This window comes from Pholcus phalangioides, unplaced genomic scaffold (assembly GCF_987345545.1).
Source record: "Pholcus phalangioides strain wild (caught in Gottingen) unplaced genomic scaffold, Ppha-v1.0 ptg000024l_1, whole genome shotgun sequence".
Lineage (NCBI taxonomy): Eukaryota > Metazoa > Arthropoda > Arachnida > Araneae > Pholcidae > Pholcus > Pholcus phalangioides.
The window spans coordinates 20,941,217-20,960,724 of NW_028301616.1; the positions used below are offsets into that span (position 1 = coordinate 20,941,217).

At 34.5% G+C, this 19,508-nt stretch overlaps 1 protein-coding gene across 6 annotated transcripts in view; it reads left to right on the forward strand.

Moving 5' to 3' along the window:
* eas (ethanolamine kinase 1) overlaps positions 1–16,376 on the forward strand; it is an 80,783-nt gene extending 64,407 nt beyond the window's left edge. For all 6 annotated transcript variants that reach the window (XM_089251385.1, XM_089251389.1, XM_089251390.1 and 3 more), the window contains exons 5-9: positions 263–405; positions 1,889–1,972; positions 6,060–6,220; positions 7,671–7,744; positions 9,423–16,376. In XM_089251385.1, the coding sequence (XP_089107511.1) occupies positions 263–405; positions 1,889–1,972; positions 6,060–6,220; positions 7,671–7,744; positions 9,423–9,501 (541 nt within the window). In that variant the 3' untranslated portion in view covers positions 9,502–16,376. The remainder of the gene's footprint in view (positions 1–262; positions 406–1,888; positions 1,973–6,059; positions 6,221–7,670; positions 7,745–9,422) is intronic.
* Positions 16,377–19,508: the final 3,132 nt, after the last annotated feature.

A 19,508-nucleotide genomic window follows, 5' to 3' on the forward strand; every position in this document is an offset into this window, starting at 1 on the left:
ATGTATTCACTTTTTTTTCGATTTTCCTTTTTGAATACCTTACAAAATCTCAGCTTTATCATGAAAAACCTGCTCATTAAAAGCTACAAAATTGCTATATAAATTGCATTGTACCAAACAAAGTGCATTAATGTGCCCACTGAATCTAGATGCTCGCTGATAATCGATTGGTGGTCTTATAAGTGGGTCAGATTATATAATAATTTGTTGTTACATTGTATCTATGTCAGACCATGATTTTTCAGAGCGCCTTTCATTCCAGGTTTTTAGATATTATACCATCAAAGCAAATTTTGGAAGAAGAGCTAATCTTGCTGAAAGAGCATCTTGTTAGTCTGAATTCACCAGTAGTGTTTTGTCATAACGATCTACTACTCAAAAACATTGTATACAATGAAGAAAAAGGTAATTCATTTCATTTTTTCACCAATTTCATTAGCATGACCGAATTCATTGGATTGTTTTTTCAATTTAATTAGCCATGACAAATTTTGTTTTGCGAATCGGTATGCATATGCAGCCAGACTGTTACAATGATATCAAAGGAACTGTAAAACTGGTGTGGCAATGTAACCATGGTTGAAGTTTTAACCCTTACACAATAAGGCTTTGACAGCAAATCTGAGTGATATGTATTGGTAGTATTGGCCTTAAACGTTAAAAAAACTGTTTCTTTGTTCGCTTATTATGAATAGAAAGGGGGTAAAAAAGATTAGTGTGATAGATTTCTCTCCTCACCCTCCCCATGTATTCCCTCTCTTATATGTTGTAGAAAGATACATTTTAGGTATGTGAGTGATGAAAGCACTAAACCACAATAGTATAGAAAGATTTAAAATTAAGCTTTTTGAATGGCAAAAGTGCTCGTGCTGCTCACTTATTCCTTCACAAAAAAATCACTTGCAGAGAGATATGCCATATACATACAAAGAATTTTTGTATATACAGTGCATGTTGCTTAATATTATAACATCTGACTCCAGGTTTCTGGTAACAATAGCTTATTGATAACTATATCCGAAACAAAATCTAGGTGGTACCTACGATGAACATATGTTCCATTCGATTGAACAGGGCTTATGAAAATGGCAACAATTTTGTTTTTTCCCACCATAACTGATTTCAAAATGTTTAATATTGTCTCTTAGGTTAGGTTGTTTACAGAGATGCATAACACATGCACACAATTTGAAAATCTCAAATGATGGTAGAAATTACTTTTTCTTTTCTTTCATCGACGTAGAGGTCTGAAATCAATTTTTGAAATCGCCTTGAACCAAAGCCGTTTTTTGTAATGATGAATACATGAAAAAAAAGCATGAATCCTAATCTCTATAGGGAGCTATTGTAACTTTTTGCTATGGATATTCTTAGGGAGAATAAAACATTTCAATTAAATCCAGAGCTTTAAGAAGCTATGTTAATGTTTATTCATATTTCATGTCACCCTAGTGACTGTAGCCACTGTGTGGCTGTTTGTCAAAAGGGTCCAGGTTTAATTCTTGTAGATGGCACAGTGGTAGTCAGCTAAAGTTGATTTTCTGTGGTTCCCAACTTTGGTTCGTTTTCCCAAATCCATTTAAAAAGTGTCTCCGTTGAGAGCAGTCAACATTAGTACAACATTTAAAGAATTCACAGTTGTTTACTTTCAAATTCAGAAGACAGGTGGCAGCGCTTTTTGAATATGAATAACAAGCATTCCTCAAACAAATAATGTTAGATACAGAATACATACACACAAGTATTGGTACAAGTCAAAATATGAGTTGTACCAATTCTTTAGAAGTTCCGCTGAGGAATATTGATGAGGTGCATTTTGTGGTGTAGTAGTTGTAGCAACTTCAAAATTTTATGCTGGTGTTAGTTTCATACAAATGTTTTGTTTCAGGTGAAGTGACATTCATAGATTATGAGTATGGCAGCTATAATTATCAAGGTTTTGATATCGGGAACCATTTTTGTGAATTTGCAGGTATGGCGTTCTTTTTTTGATTAATCATGTTTCTGCTTCCTGTAATTTAGTAATCATAAACGATAAAATATTTCTTTACTTACATACTTTTACTTCATATCTTTATATTAAACACAAAAATAACTTCTTATGCAGTTTGATATTAGAGGAGAAAATTGAAAGGTAGCTGATTTTTTTTTTAAATAAATTTTTTTAATTTTCTAATTAAGTTCCCGCCCTCAACTTCGTCCCCAAAAATCTGATTGGGATGACTGTGGCCCCTTATTTAAACTATTGGCTCCTCATCAGGCTTTCCATCATTGAACCCCTGATAATATTCGTGATCGTGTAACTGAAGATAGTTTGCAATGGTCTTTCAGCTTTAAAGCGCAAATGTGGGTCAGTTTCCGTTTTCAGGAAAAAAAGTTGCTGCTGAAAATAGCAGAAATTGCTATAGTCGATCATCATTGTATCAAATCCTGATGTTTCATGAAAAACATTTTCATTCTGGGAGTAAAAAAGCAAGTCCGCCGAATTATGAATGCTAATTTAAAAACTTTGCCAAATAACAAGTGTTAAATCGCCAATGTTGCCAAATAACGAGTGTCAAATCGCCAAACATTGTGTTAACTCTTCAAAATTCTCCCCCATTTTGCAACAATTTCTTTCCGAGTATAAAAAAATTGAAAACAGAAAATATTTAGTCAATTTAAACTGCTGCTGTTCCAGACAGCAAATAGTGCCCTCAGTATGCAAAACGTGTGTCATCTTAAATAGACTAGTGTAAAAAGCTTTTTTCAAACAAGGTGTCGAAAGCCTGAAAAACAAAAAGCAAGCTGATGAAAAGATGTTTGATTACAAAAGACAGTGCAGTTGTTTTATTTTAAAAAGAGGGGGGTTAATGAAAATATTCTTGTAAGTTAATTTTGCTGCTACAATTTATAAATATCTGCTCCGAATCCTATATTTTGCTGCTCCAAAACTCCTCCGAAATTGGCATTGTCACTTCCCACCCTCTGCTCTTATGTTATAGCAACTTTCTGTTAGAAAATAGTGGAGATGCATTCAATTTATTTCACACACCCTCTAAATATTAGTTATCATAAAGAATAAATTAGAAGTGTACACTGAATTCTATAAGTGCATGGATTTAGAAGTACTGTATTTTAACATGTTTAACCAGTCAAGTGCCTACGACAGCATTTGCCGCCGCTGATATACGTAATGGTGTTGCCTATGACGGCATTTGCCGACTCGAAGACTTTTCGGTCTTTTTCACAGATATGACGAAATAATTTGTCATGCATGTGCTGCCATCTCTGTACAGCCATCCTTCTACTTTATTATCTCATCACTAGATGGAGTTGACAATTGTATTCCAATGTCTGAGATTATTATTACTATTATCTTTGTCATGTTTTGCAAAGCTGCATCCCCATCACTTTTTTTTCCGATTCCCTTATGAAGATACATCTGTTTTATTACTCATTCTTTTAGCAAAGGTTCAACTACTATGGTTCCACATAAATCCATCAACAGCATTTCTTTTAGTCACAGGACATTATGACCCCCCCCCCCCCTCTCCCCACTTTGTCATATTATGTCTCGACACATTCGAGCTATAAAAAGACATGCTGTAAAAAAATATTTAAATATTTCAAACTTCCAAGAAAAGGAAAAAAAAGGGAAAAAGCATTCGCATGTTCAAAAAAAAGTGGGCACTGCGAGTAACGCTCAGAAAAATTAATTGGACAGTTTACTGGTTAAGGAACCCCCCCCCCCTGATTTTTTTGGGCTTAAAATTTAGAAAAAAATTTTTTAAGATATATCTATATAATACTATCCATGCATTAGAAACCCCTCCTATTTTAGATACCCAGTTTTTGGCAAAAAGAGGGTGTAACGTGTCGGCCGTCGTTACATCCCAGATTCAATTTTTATCTTTCAAGAGTAAAATTAGCTCTTGCGAATGACAATAATGAAACAATAATTTTTTCTACCAATATTATTTATTAACATTGAAGTTTTTTACATTTCTCAAAGTTTTAAACAGTTAAAGGATTAAACATAAACAACAATTTTTAGAGTTTTAGCTTTAGTAAATATTTTGTTTATCAAAACTGATTTGGTCTCATCGATCTGTCAATCTACGGAGTTCATTGCACCCATGCATCGGCTTCACTTATTGCGTGCACGTCACTGGCCAGTATCCCAAGTAGTCGAGTCTCGAGATGTCTACTCAGCATCTCATGTGGTGGAGGTTCTATGACGACATCAGCACTGCTCCGCTGTCCCCGTCAAGGTCTCCCTTCTCCAAGTGAGGGCAAACTAGACCAGGTTTTGGTGAAGAGTCGACATCCCGAAGAGAAAGCTAATACTACTCCATCTCTTGTCTTCTCACGGCTGCTAGGAATAAGAGCCCCTTGGTTGTAGGTTCACCAGAACATAAGTGAGTCGACATCCCGAAGAGAAAGCTAATACTACTCCATCTCTTGTCTTCTCACGGCTGCTAGGAATAAGAGCCCCTTGGTCGTAGGTTCACCAGAACATAATGACGTACTCTGCACGAGGTGAGACGCCTTGCTAAGTGCTGAACTTTGTATGTTTGGTTTAGATCTGCCCTTTTCTTTGCACAGTGGTGGTTTTTAAAGAAAACCCTCTATTCCAAGAACCAATCAGACAGCAGAATCAATAGCCTGTAAAAACTTTAACATACTTAACAGTAAAACTCATTTACATATCATAAGGAACTAAACTATTTTTAACTTTTGACATACGGAAGTTGGCAACATGGGAAAGGTAAACAATGAAGACCTGGCCAGGGTCTGCAACAATAGGTCTATTGCACATTGAAACTCTCATGAAATTATTGACCGTTGGTGGTCGGCTGAAGTTGGTTTTCTGTGGTTCCCAACTTCAAGGCGCAAATGCGAGCCGATCTCCCCGTTAAAAAGTCTCGCCACAGAGAGCAACAGTCCTACAACGATAAATCATTCAATCATAACACTTCACTCATAGTTAGAAAAACTGGTGTCAGATGGCAGCACTACACACAACAAGCATTACAGAGAAACAAAAAAAACTTCACGTCAGGTTTCACTACACGTACACGCACATTCCCGCATGTACCGATTCGTTGGGGGTTCCGCGGGGGGGGGGCTGTGGGCGGGGTGCATGTGTGGTGTAGCAGTAGTAGGTAGGGCCTCCAAAAAATAGCTCGGGGATCCATGATGTCAGCCACCTCGTTGGGCAATTTGCCTGTTGTGGCGTTGTATTTGTATTTGTATAAGTGGTCCATGGCCCACAGACGGTATGAAGGTAAAAACATTGCACATTTTTCTTGTATAATATATTGCAAAACATTTATCACAATTTGATATTGCACATTAACATTTATTTTCTTTATACTGAGTTAGACGACGACTCTGCAGGATTCCCACCAGCGATCCGCGGGACCCTAAGATCGGGGGGAAGGTAATATGACAAGCTCCAGGATCCATCACACGGATGTAAATGGAATTTGTGAAGGATCCCAGGTCGTCATGTTACGAGGGTTCCTTATTCATGTTAAAATATGTAGTCTGGCTTACAGAATAAGTTCAGTCTGACAGTGCTGTCTTTGATTTTTTTCAGAGCATGTAAGCTTTCACATATTGAACAAGTATTTTCCTTATACATTTCATACTCTTTAGTTCATTATTAATTTTTATATTCGTTTTTGAGACTAAGGCTTAATTGTAACTAACAATATATGATTGATCACTCGAAGGTATAGGATACAAAGTGAGTAGGTTTGGATGTGAGAACCTTTAGCCAATTCCATTATTGCTTACTTACATTCCATTATTTCCTTACTTGTGGCTCATAGTAACAATAAATTAAATTATATTATATTATGTTCTTCCAAAACAACTCAATATACTGAGAAATCGGTTGTGGAAGCAGAACTTCTAGTTGTGCTTTGCATATGAGTAAAATTTTCTCTTTCCAATTTACACGTGTGTGTTATAAGCATAAGGAAAAAAATTCTCATATATTTCTTTTTATAAGCAATCTGTGTTTTTAGGTTATTATTTAATTATAAAACTTCCTTTTTTTGTTACTTCAGGTGTAGAGAAATTCGAACCCCACTTGTATCCAAGTAAAGACTTTCAAATGCGATGGCTCCGGTATTATCTAGAAGCATTTTATTCTTTAAATGGCTGGATGAGAGACATCACTGATGAAGATGTTGAGCATCTTTATGTACAAGTGACCAAGTTTGCCCTCGTATGTGTAGTTTTTAATTGCATTAGTTATAAAAGTGAAAAAATATACAGGTGTTTGGTATTTGCTTATAGCCTTTTAAGTAAACTCTAACCTTGTTTAACGTATATATTTAAAAATCATGGAATAAGGATTTTAGTTACAGAAAAAAATATATCAAGTTCTAATGTTTTTAGATTTACCAGGTGTACAAGTATGAAATGCGGATTTCAGAAAACAGATGGTGCACCAATGCAGTTTGTGCTATAAAGATTTTACACTGCGCCATCTTGTTGTGTCATCAAAAAGTGTCAGATGCGCACGAGTGATAAATTGGAAAAGTGGGTGCATAGTGTTGTATTGTTGTGTTCAATATGTCGAAAGTTATACTGAACAAAGAGCATTCGCGGACAGCATTAATTTTTTTGTTTTCATTTGAAGAAAACTGCTGCTGAATCATACCGATTACTTCGAGAAGTTTATGGTGAACATGCTCCATCGCAAGATACGTGTGAATGATGGTTTCAGTGTTTCAAAAGTGGTGACTTCGATGTTACAGACAAGGAACATGGAAAACCGCCAAAAAAAAGATTATGTGGAATTGGAAGCATTGTTGGACGAAGATGATATTACACAGACACAAAAACAACTCGCAGAGCAATTGGGTGTTAGTCAACAAGCTGTTTCCAATTGCAATGCCCCATGACAATGTGAAATGCTTCTTGACAATGTTCAATGGTCAATGCTCCATCACATACGGCAAAAGCGGTTCGCCGCACGTTGGAAGCACTCAGCTGGAAGTTCTACCCTATGTGGCTTACTCACCAGACTTGGCTCCTTCCGATTACCACTTGTTTGCATTGACGGGTCATGCACTTTCTGAGCAGCGCTTTGGTTCATACGAAGATGTGAAAAAATAGCTCAATGAATAGTTCGCAACAAAAGGGGAAGATTTTTACTGGCGTGATATTCACAAATTTCAGGAAAGATGGGGGAAACGTATAACAAGCAATGGGGCATACTTTGAATAAAGCACTTTTTATCATTCTTCCGAATTTAACATGTTTTTAAAAAAAAAAAATCTGCATTTCATACTTGTACACCTGGTAGATGTATTTCTTTATATTGCTGCTTAAGAATAAAATTTCTGAGTGAAGGCTATGTTCCTGAAACTATCATTTACTCATAAAATTTAGCTCTATAATAACTTATTTGTACAAAAAACACCTTTTCAAAATTTTTGTTCTTTATATTATGTAAATTCTTTTAAAAGGAGAAAAAAACATTTGTCCCCCTTAATTTCATCATAAAAAAAGTGGGTGAAAACAGATTTGGCCAGCAGGCTATTTACTGCCTTTATCTAGTATGATTTCTATAGTTATATAAGTACAAGTTATACTATAGTTATATAAGTACTTATATGTTTTGTGTTTTATCATCTGAAAAGAAAATAGTCAACATGGTTTTCTTTCAGGCTGCTCAGCTATTCTGGGGCATGTGGGCACTAATTCAAGCAGCACATTCCACTCTAGACTTCGATTTTCTTGGGTAAGTTTAATGTTACCTTCTTTTTCTTTTATCAATCTTTCTTTATCAGAAATATATAGATTTTGAAAATATTCTTCTGGAATGATTATAGGTTAAACTCAATATGCACAGTGGTTCTTAACAGAACCTTTGGATAAGTTTTGAGGGGTCTGTGAGCTTGCATGGGGAAAAAATCTTGTTCTTACATTATTTTGTGCTCAATATTAAGGGCTTGGTAGAACAGGTCAATAAGATACTCACTGAAAATACCGAAAGATGTTTAGAGGTGTCGCGAGTTCGATACCTGGTTCGTCCTTGTCAGAAACTTTCCTGACACGGGTACAACAGAAATGGCGACATGACCACAGAAAAAGGTCGCTACTGCAAGAAGTCTCACATCAAGGGGTTAGTGCTCCAACCTTTTGATGATTATAAAAACAGGCTGTCGTTTGGAATCTGCAATAAATTGTAGGTCCCGGTCTAATCAGCCTTCATGTGCAGAAAATGACTGTGGTGTGACTCAAATGGTCAATCAATAACATTCAGTAAAGAAATCTGTAGCCTTCTATTGGCACAAAGAATCCGTGGAACACAATGTTAAGAACCAATAGACTAGTGCATTTCCCTAAGTGTGTGTATGTGTGTTTTATATATATAAAATTTTTGCGTGATAGTGTGCTAGAGACCCTTTTCTATGTTTCTCAGACTGAGAGGTTAAAAATTATCACCCGATTTGTCACATTCCGTTGTAGCAGAATTTCTCAGAAGTTACATGGCTACTTTATTGCCTTGAAAAACTGTGAAAGTTTCATCTGTTTTGTTATATAAGGTTCAGTATGGTTTTGCATGGTTTGTTATTATATACTCAGCACTCATGGTTTGTTATTGAAGTTGATTTCTTCTGCGTGACAGTGATTTCCATATTAATTGCAAAGAGTTATCAGAATGGTTGCATTATGATGTTTATTTTTTTTAAATAATAAAATAAAGTTACATTTCACTCAGAGTAGCTTATTATGCATGTTGAGAGAGGGATAAGTTAAATCCTTGCCGGTATTATGATTTATTCTATAAATTTAATTTTTGCCTAGGCTTGAGGGGAAAGCTTAAACTCTTCACTGAGACAAGGTTATATGTGTTTTAATTAACTTTTACAATTTCCAATAACAAAATTTCAACAAAAGTTTTCTTGGTAAACCCTGCTCTTTGGCAAAAAAAAAGTGGATGGTTCATCTCGCAGATTAGATTCACCCGACCGAAGGTTAATGTAGATTTTTTTTTTGTATCGGAAATATAACCTTTTGAAAATTCATAGCATGGTTCCAAAATGTCTGCTGCATAGAATTTCCTTCCTACCTATTTGGACATTTGGATCAGATAAATTCGTGCTTATTTCCTACTCGTTCAATTATAATTGTCACACATAGTTTGTGTTGTTCATTATTAAAACAAGTTAATGTTAAATTTTTCTAAGAATTTTTTCTTGAAAATTACATTGCATTGCTACATTTATTTCTAGGTGTATGCTAATGTCTGAACACATAATTTTACTTGAAACTTTTTTTTACCAAATTGATTTTTTTTCTCAAACCACTTTTGTTTGAAAAATAGTTTTTATGAAGTTATTTGCAAAATTTTGAATGTCTAAATTTTTGAGAGTAAAATAAATTAATTTCAGATACATATTTATGTGTTCTAGGTACAGCAGTGAGAGGATAGGCGAATACTTTGCAAGAAAAGAGGAGTTTTTATCCATAGATTCCCCACACAAAGTTTAGTAAAACTTTTTTTTTTGTAATTTTTTAATCAAGAAACATCATATGGTATAAAGAAACATATTTTGGGAATCAACTTGTTTTTTGTAAAGCAAGAGAAAAGTTTTTACATGCCTCAACATATGATTTTTTTTAATGATTTGATAATTGGAATTCAAATATTAATCAAAATATCAGTGATCATAAATTTGGTCTCTCTGGAAATGAAAGAAGAGACAACATATACTACTGGTGAACACTGGAATTTTCTACATCAAAATATGTTTTGGCACTCATGGGTGTCATTTTCAAAGGGCTTTGCATAACGAAAATGTGGTCAGAATGCAGACATTAACTCATTCTGATCATGTTTTTCATTAGGTATTATACATAAACTCTTCTGCTTTGCCTTGAAAACGACATCCGTGAGTGCTAAAACATGTTGATGTAGAAAATTTTGGTATTTGCCAGTAGTCTCAGGGTTCTCCCCAGCACGATCCAACACGAAAAAAAGGCTTATATATCGGAAGGGACAGAGCTTGGGTCATGTCTGCTCTGACAGTAGTCTCAAGGGTCTGTCCAACCAAAATTTGAGTCTGATTTTTGGAACCTTCACAAAATTCCGGATCTGGAAAATGGACCCTTCACAAAATACATATTAATGAAACCATGAATTTGGCATTTCATTTCTTTTGTGATAAATTAACTAGATTATTTTGCTTCCCACAAAACTACTTATTTTTTACCAAAATTAATGACCATTTCATAAAAATAAGGGAAATTTTTTCACAAAAAACAGGACCCTCCAAAAAAAAGTCCTGAGTTCATTGTTTCTCTTCTTTGATTTCTAGTCTTGGGTAAAGCTATTTATTCAAGTAAAATTGGCATCTATGTTCTAATTTATGATGTACTTAAAAAATATAATTTGGACTCGTACGCATGTGAGAAGTTGTTTGTCAGAGGTACTTTTATGTAGGTCTTTTAGATTTATCTGCGTAAAAAATATTTGAGTTGTATGAGAACTCTAATTTTGCAAACAACTTTGCATGGAAGGTGTTACATTAATCAAGTACCAATAAATTTGTATTAGTTCTATAAATCAACTATTGCATTAAAAGTGAAAGAAAAATAAAGTATATTTTCGACAGCCTTAACTATTTTCTAGTTTTACATACAACTGAATATGTTCAAAGTAATCAGGTTGAAAGAGAATAAAATTATCCCCCCCATCGAAGTAATAAATTATTCTTCATTAAATTTAAATCTTAAAATGTTAGAAGTTTGTCATCTCTGTTTCACAAAAAGTTTGATAAAAAAAATTCAAAATTTGTATTTAAGCTTGATATTTTTAAAATAATTGCTGACATTGTGTATAACTAATCATTGAGAAAGACTCTTTTACAAACTTGTATTCCTCTTTTTAATTAAAATGAATACTTTCCAAGAAACCTTTTTTTTGGGGACCAGATAATTACTATTTTCCTAAGTAATAAAATGCCAATGTGTATCTAATATCTAGTATTAGTCTACAAGATGCATCCTATTCTCAAAGGGAAAAACTGCATCTCACATGCAAGGCAAACGTACTAATTCATAAGTTGTTTTCATGAGTAATACAAACATCAACTTAATAAACTGAAAAAAATGAGATTTTTCTATTTTGAACCTGTCCTTGTTCATTACAAAACAAAAGTACATTTTTATGCAATTTATGTTCCTCTTCCCTTATCTCAGGTTGTATTTATGATCATGTTTGTGTTTTAGTTGGTGTTAGTAGGAATTACTGTGAAGCAATATATCAAATTTTGTTTTATGATGCACAAAAAGTTATTTATTTACAATTATATTTGTTGTATTTGGATTTTATTTGTTTCTATATTGGTTTTGTGTGGGAAAAATTGAGAAAAGTTTTTTTATTGTGGCCAAAGAGAAATCAATATTGTTTTTTGCTTTGTTGAGAGTACTTATGTAGAGCTTTTTTAAAAAATATTTTTTATTCATATAAAATCATTATTTTTATCAGAATATTTGCCATAGCAGTTAAGTTTTTAAGCACTTGAGCTTTCTAAGCCAACTTTATGAAAAATTATGGTAGTATTAGAGCTTATGCTGATAGAGTTGGTAAATGCTATCTTTTGTTTGGGAAAAACACAAATTTAGGAAGAAATGATCCATCTTTTGTGATTTATCTCATTTTTTCTAAATATTGATTGGGTGAATATCAAATCAGGTAAAGAGAATTGATAATGTTCATTCAGAAAATGTTCCTTTGTAAATATTTGTTTTTGAAGTGATTTAAAACAGATAATTATGCGTGAAAGCTAGGTTTTGCCATAGGGAAAGTGTGGCGCTCTCATAATCCATACAGTGCTTATTTGGTGGAATTTGTATGTGCATATAAATGCATTCATTTTCAAATTAAAAATCAAAATTATATGCAGTTATTTTATGTTGATATAATTTAATGAAAATTCTCAGTTCCTAACAAATTTAATTATTTAATTCAATATTTCTGTGTTATGATTTTGATTCGGTTATCCTATTTGTGTATCTTACATATATTTTCATTATTGAATGAGCTAGTCTGGAGTTTCTTATCTAGTCCTATATCTTCCAATACATTGCAGATGGGAGACTAGGGTCTTTTTGTCTATTATAACTATATAAATAAGTGTTATTTGGCTTACTGCAGAAAATATAAAGTTGTCATTAAAATAATATAACATTTTCTATGATTCATTTCAAAATAATTAGAATGAAGTGATTGCCGTAGTGGTGGGGCCGAATTCTCTTCTTACCTGTCATAACTAGGATTCCTATAACATTATTTTCACAAAGAAATGAACTACGAGGAGGATTTAGAACTTTTTTTTGCCGTTGCTGCTCTCTTTAACTTCTGAGATCTGCATGTGCCTTCCCATGGCCTATTCTTATCTTAGTAATGTTAACAAAAAAAGGTTTGTTATTTGGGTAGTTTTGTAGTAGTGGTAGTAACCACTACGTTAAAATATACATGCACCGTTTCTTATATAAAATTTGCCTGGTTACAAACTGATAATTTGTTCTAACATATTTATTTTCAATATTATTTCATATCAAATTATTAACCTGTTTATCTGAATCATCATTGTTTCATTTTGTGCATTTTTAAATCATTTCTTTTTCCTCAAGTGAAATTCAAGTTGTTGTGAAATTCCAATCATATTCAATTCTATGCATGATTCATCTTGTTTTTCAATATATTTAACTAAATTGTGAATATTTTTCCTGCCCCACATTACTTATGGATCTCGTATAATTTTCAAAGCTTCTGTTGTTTATTAATAAAATTTCATTAGATAATTTGGTAAATGATCAAGTAAGAGAGATACAATTTTTATTCTTTTTTGTTCAGAGTGAAACCTGTATTATACGAAATGTCAAAGGACTCAAATAATTTTCCGTTTTACAAAGGTTTCTGTTTTATAAAGGTGCCATCAAAGCACTAATCACTGGTGGGAATTATCTTTTGATTCCTATCTTTTTATTTTAAAATTATAGTTTCTATGTGTATGTTTTTTTTAACCAAAGTTCCATATGCCGTCTAAGTTATTATCATTAGATATGAAATGAACTATAGGAAGTAATAGAACTATGATTTGGCTACTATCTTCGGGACAATATTCACTGAATAAAACTTGGTATTGTGTTATCTGCTAATGAAGAGGTTCTCAAACTGTATGCTGTGGCACCCTGTTGCATTGCCAACTTTTGTCAGCAGTGCCCCTGGAAAAAGTTTTTCAAAGAGATTCTTTGTTATATTGCTCTGGGGAGAGTTGAGAGCATTGATGAGAGAGAGGGGTGCTTCAGATGAAAAAGGTTTGAGAACTCCTGCGCTAATGTGTTAGCAGTTTCTTCCTGTTTCCAATAATTTTTTTTTATACAGGCAAACACTTCATATGTGTAAAACACACCTCATTTGGTTTGTTTCCAAAGCAATGACCGCTCTTGTATGCCACCAGATTTGGTAATTCATTTCAGAATGTTACGAAATTGTGCAGTTGTTCCTTTTGTACAGTAAAACCCCTCTTAACAGACATCCCGCTCAGGTGTGGTCACCCCCTATTTTACTGTCACAAATAATATTTTCTCGTATAATAAAAGTATCCATTTTAAACCCCTGATTAACGGATGAATTTTTTTTCTCTCTGTGTCCACAGAAGAGAGGTTTTGCTGTACATCCAATTTAAAGCTTAGGAATTATTTCTTTAACGGCATATGCAAATGCTTAATTATGCCAAGCTAGTCTGTTCTTACAGGTTGCCTTGTGTGGCCAGTTATTAACACTGGGGAAGAAATAAGACTGGATTGTTTGTATCTGTTTCTCAAGGAGAAAGTGTCTTTTATGTTATTTATATTGGTATGTTTAACCTTCATAATACATTGATCAATATATACAGTCATTCCAAAAACCCTCTAAATTTATGAACAAAAGATTAATTTTGTGATACTTTGTATTGATGAACTTGAGTGGAAGTTTTTCTCAGTAGTTGTGACGTGAATTGCTTTGGATATCAGTCAGTCAAATGCAGTGGTAGCTCGTCCTAAAAGTGCTGCTTATAAATGAAGCAAGTTATGAGGAAAACCATTTGCTAAAAATACAACAAGTAATCTAACAAGATACATGTCATTTTAAACACGTCCAATGTGCAACAAGGTGAACAAGTCAGGGCTCTTTACATTGTCTGACTACATTGTAGCCTATGTACTGTATTTACCTTGTAAGCAAAATTACTTTTCATTATTTGTAAGTACTGTATCATGTTAATTTTTTTCTCATATTATGAGAGTGCAGGATGAAATAAGAGAGTTTCTGTAATATATTTTCATCAGACAATTAAATGTCTAAAATTCATCTCGTAGGTTCAGGTACCACTGTATCTGTGAAGTATGTTATGTGAGAGGGCAAAGTACTTGAATGATCTGTGCATCAAAGTGAATGAAATGTGTATTTTGTGTGTAAATAATTTGTGGGTACTATGTACAGAAAATTCGCTGCTCAATGGTATTTTGTGTACATTTCCCATCGCCCTTTGAGTAGGTTTTTTTCATTATACTGTGGTCATCAAAATTTCTATATGTAAAAATGATTAGTCAAATGTTTTAAAAATAATAAATTCTCTGTGATACATACAAACACTGTGTAAAGAATGTGTAGAAATATTAATTTTTCTTTGTTCTAAAATGGTTGAAATACAGATCGACAAAAATTTTAATTCTCTAGGCTTTCATAATCAGTCTCATGGAGATAAAAAAAACTATCTGGACCATTTTGTCATGGTTTTCGGGGGAGAAATATACAAATGTATCACTGCTGTACAGATTCATTGTCACTGTTGTATGCATTTATCCCGTGAATATAACATGTATATTCTGCATTTTTGTCTTAAAGAGCCTCGGCGATAAGCAGTAGTGATCACCTTCATCTTTTTCACCTGTGAGAGGATTTGCTATTGCAGCAGGTTCAAAATATTTAAAGACCACTGCAAAGCTGCCATTAAGATTTTTTTTTTCAAGTTCATATGTACAGAGCAGTGCCATCTTATTGAATGGGCACACCCAAGAGGCCTCACCAAAATCTTTTTAACCCAGTAGGGCCTCAGTAAATTCATTTTCCTGGGGCTCATCATACTCTTAAGACGGCCAAAAATAATTAAGTTAAGCGCTATGTATTTATTACTGCTAAAAGATATCCTTCACCACCCACCACTGTAAATGCCTATTTGTAGTAAAGGCATGCTTGTTCTAAACATGATTGCAGTGATGCCCCCTAATGGAAGGATTTTAACGTACAATGTAGATGTACTATGTAGCTCATCTTTGACTTGTTGGGAATCAACACTGAGAGGGAAAAGCAGAAGACATTCTTATAACCAGTATATGGGAATTAGAGGGGGAGGGGCAACTGTCTCCTGGTCAGCAAACATTTTGGGGCGGAAAATTGACTTTTACAGTGGAGAGGGCTGCTAAATCTTGTTTTTCTTCTCCCTCCACAAATTCTTTTTTGTGGCCTGTCATGCGCCCTCAGCAAATAGATTTTCTACCTAAATAGAAGTGTCTGCCTACCACTTCATACATTTACTCTCGAAAATCTAATGCCAAATCTCATTACCACGAGGATCCCCTTCCCACGCCTTAAGATTGCCTTGCTTATAACTAGTTAGGGCTGGAGGCTTACACCCACAACCTGTTGTTTCGTAGGCCCTGTTTACCAATAAAACGAATCCCTGGACCTTGGCTCCTTCGCTAACAAGATGGAGGACACTGACCTTCTTTACAGAAATTCTGCAGATAGTAATGTAGAAAAATTAAGTTGACTGTTTTTTCCTTATCCGCTGAACTTTCCAAGGACCCTTGGTTAAGGACTACTGAGTTAGTGATGGAAAATTAAAGATGCATTTAATTAATGCAAAAACTCACAAATTCTTCGCAAAAAAAAGTTGTATAACTAGGATCTCGCCTTCAACATTAAAAGGGGGTGGGGTTTATGGTGATAATTTTCGAGACTGTATATGTTCTAGAACAAATGCAAAAATACGTAAAGAAAAAATCACAAGTAAAAATAATTTCAGCTCCAGGGATGATCATTTCATGTTTTAATTCATTTTGATTGATTATGGATTGATATGAACCATATATATATATCAAATATATATGGTTCATATTTGAATGCATTGTGGCGATATTAAATTTAAGTATGACTCTCTCTCTCTGCTAAATTATTCTGCTTTTTCGTTTGAGCCGGAGGCATTTAGCACAAAACGAACATTATTCTTTTGTTTGGGTATGTACAGATATAATGTTTTATTCTATATTCTATGTACACTTTTTTTTTGAACGGAAGTAAATTATGTTTTTCTTTCCAAAGATAACGTTGTACTGTGTGCGTTATTGGTTCTAAAATTTTGTGTTCTACGTGCAATGTGTAGTTTGATTACTTAACTTAGGGTTACCCTTCCTTTCCCGTTGTAACTAGACCCTCCTCAGTATCTTTCCATTGCTGGGCACCCCCTCAAATTATGTGTCGGCGAGCCTAATGAGATTGAACAAGAATTTGAAGTAATTAATGTTTTGAAACACATCGTTCACACTCCTAATTCGCGAACTTCGATAATTCGAATATCTGTTTGAGTCAGGGTTTTTACTTGGCCCATGAATTTTTTCGTATTTTAATATTAACATTTTCCCCGTTTTCTTCCTTTTAGTCGAAGTTTGCGGGAATGAGAAGTTTAAAAAGTACCATTTAATAATAGAATTTAGCCATAGGTGAAGATAGACTTGAAAGTCTGGGGGGCACGATGATGTCAATTCATATATACGCAAATACATTAGATCAGTCGACTTTAACTTTGACCCCCCTCCCTCCGTATCTCCGCCTATGAATTTATCATTTAGCAATAGAATTTAGCAGATTCATTTGTCTGCTTGCAAAAAGTGAATGACTTTCTCAGAGGACAAAAAGCAAGAGCGAGGCAGTCAAAAATCACTATTTTTTTGATAGAAGAAAATCTTGTGTTCACTTTATTTGGAATTCGTTTCATTTATACGAATTTCGTGCGTGTGTGTATGCGTCCGTTTCCATATAATACAGTATGTGTAGTTTATTTGTAAATATTCTTATTCAAAAGTTTAATTTAATCATATTTAATTAACGTTTTCGAATTTCATAATCTCCAGTAGTTTGACAAAAAAATATATTCATAACTAGCGCTATTATTTTAATAAATCTTTCTTTTTCCTATTCCGAAATTGAAATTTCCGATCAAAATCGAATTTTTTTACAGCAAAAGTACAGAAGCGTATAGTTACTAAAAAAATTAAATACGTAAATAAAGCAGTTTAAACTGTTTCTGTAGGTTTGTAGTATGTATTTTGCTTACGTAAATGCAGCCGCCGCACCCCACCTCCAAGACAGACTTTTCACGGGTCCTTTTATAGTGAATTTATGACATGAAAAACTAAAAAAAACAATGTTAATTGCCCCAGGGCCATGCCAGCCCCACCCTTATGGAGACCATGAGCAAATACCAGGAGAGCAGAGCCGCCCTTTGGGGTGTGCGGGCACGGTAACAATTTCTTTAGTAAATTCTGAATTTTCATCAATTCTGGAATTCAGCATTTTTATCTGGAAAAATAGAAGTATTTTATAAATTCTGGATTTTTTTTTGATAAATTCTGATTTTTCATCAGTTTTGAAAAATTCTGAATTATTCAAATTATTTGTTTCATTTATTCTGAATCTCCATGGGTGATGGAATTATTTCTTTCATTTATTCTGAATCTCCATGGGTGATGGAATTATTTCTTTCATTTTCGATTCTTCTCTCCCACAGAATATATAAAATACGCGCTAAGGGGCACCGAAATTATTAAGAAGCCTCTAGCCCCGCTATTATTTTAGCACCGGGTACTGCGTGTGGTAAGGGCGGCCCTGCAGTAGAGAAATACCATTCAATACATTACCTCCTTCTTAAACAGTGATGGTAACTCATGGTGGGGATCGGTGTTTGTGAGGGTTCATCAAACAAAAAAAAAATGAAATTTTATTTCTAAAAATTTTTTGAGTGCCTAATGTTAAATACTTGATTGCGTATCTTTAATTAATTGATGGCAGCGGATTCGTTTTGGATGTGGGGGCAACCGCATATAAACTAACGGCCTAGCTCATTCTACGTCTCATATTCTGTTTCCCTCATTTTCAGCGATTTTCGAATTGAAACATCTTGGCAAATATTGCACTTGAAAACTGTTTTTAGGGATAGCTCTCAGGAGAGACGGAACAATGTTCTAATCGGGGGGGGGGGGGGGTTAGGACCGGGTAACCAAATAAAATGTTAGTTTTTTTTATTTCTATAACAATACAACCCTTGTATATGAGGTCCACAACTGTAGTTGGGTACTTTTTCCCCAATTGGAAGTATGTTTCTGGGATCAACTCTTCGCGATTTACGCCAGGATAAAGGAACTTCCCTATGCACCCGTATATTTCAAACGACTTATTATAATTAATACTAAAACAAAAGCAAAACATTTTCGACAAAATAATTAGATATTTTTATCAAAAGTCAAGAAGTGAGATACGCACTCGCCGAAATCGTATCTAAGAAAATAAAGCCTTATACTATACTATAGAAGCCATTATTTCATACAAAGATTGTGAAAAGTTTGAAGTCGAATACCAAAAAGAGAAATTTTAAATACAGGGTGTCCCATCAAGACTGACCTCTGCACAGCCAGATTCCTCGCTGGAATACATAACAAATGCCCAAAGAATTATACCTGTACGGTAATTTCACAAATGCACTCTGAGATAATGCGAAAGGGGGTAATGCTGAGATTATCCCGATTCAGCAGAGGCGTCGGAAGCTTTTTAGACCTGTGAGTGCTCGACCTAAAAGTTTTGCGTGGGTTACTTTGATTTTTTAATTAATGCTACGGGTGCTCTGCCGCCTGATTAGAATATTTTGTGGATGCTTCGGCACCGTTGGCTCCGACGCTACGGATAGGGGAAGATAAATCTAAGTAATATCCTTGAAACCACTTAACACGCGCGCGCGCGCGATAAGGATCGAGATACACATGTCACTTAGCAGCACGAAAGTAGGCTACTTCTGGGCAAAAAAAAAATACAACCAATCTTATTCATAACATTTGCACGAATGCTACCTGCATGCTTTTGGCTAAATTTGCTTGAAAATATCGTGCTGCTGAGTTGTCAGTATACGCTACTTAATGTGATCGTATCGACACTCGGATTTTCTGATAAGAATAACCGAACGATAACTATATCCGACAAAAATCCCGTTTGCAAGTACGGTGACCCAGGGCCGCGACTAGATAATTTGTCAACCCGTCATGTAGAAGAAGCAGTTAATGAGGAAGGGAATTGGGCTCCCCTTTTGGTCTATCGGCCGGGGCACCAGATCCTCCGGCTCCCCCACCCCTAGTTGCGGCCCTGCGGTGACCATACATGCCGTTTGGTGAAATGAGGT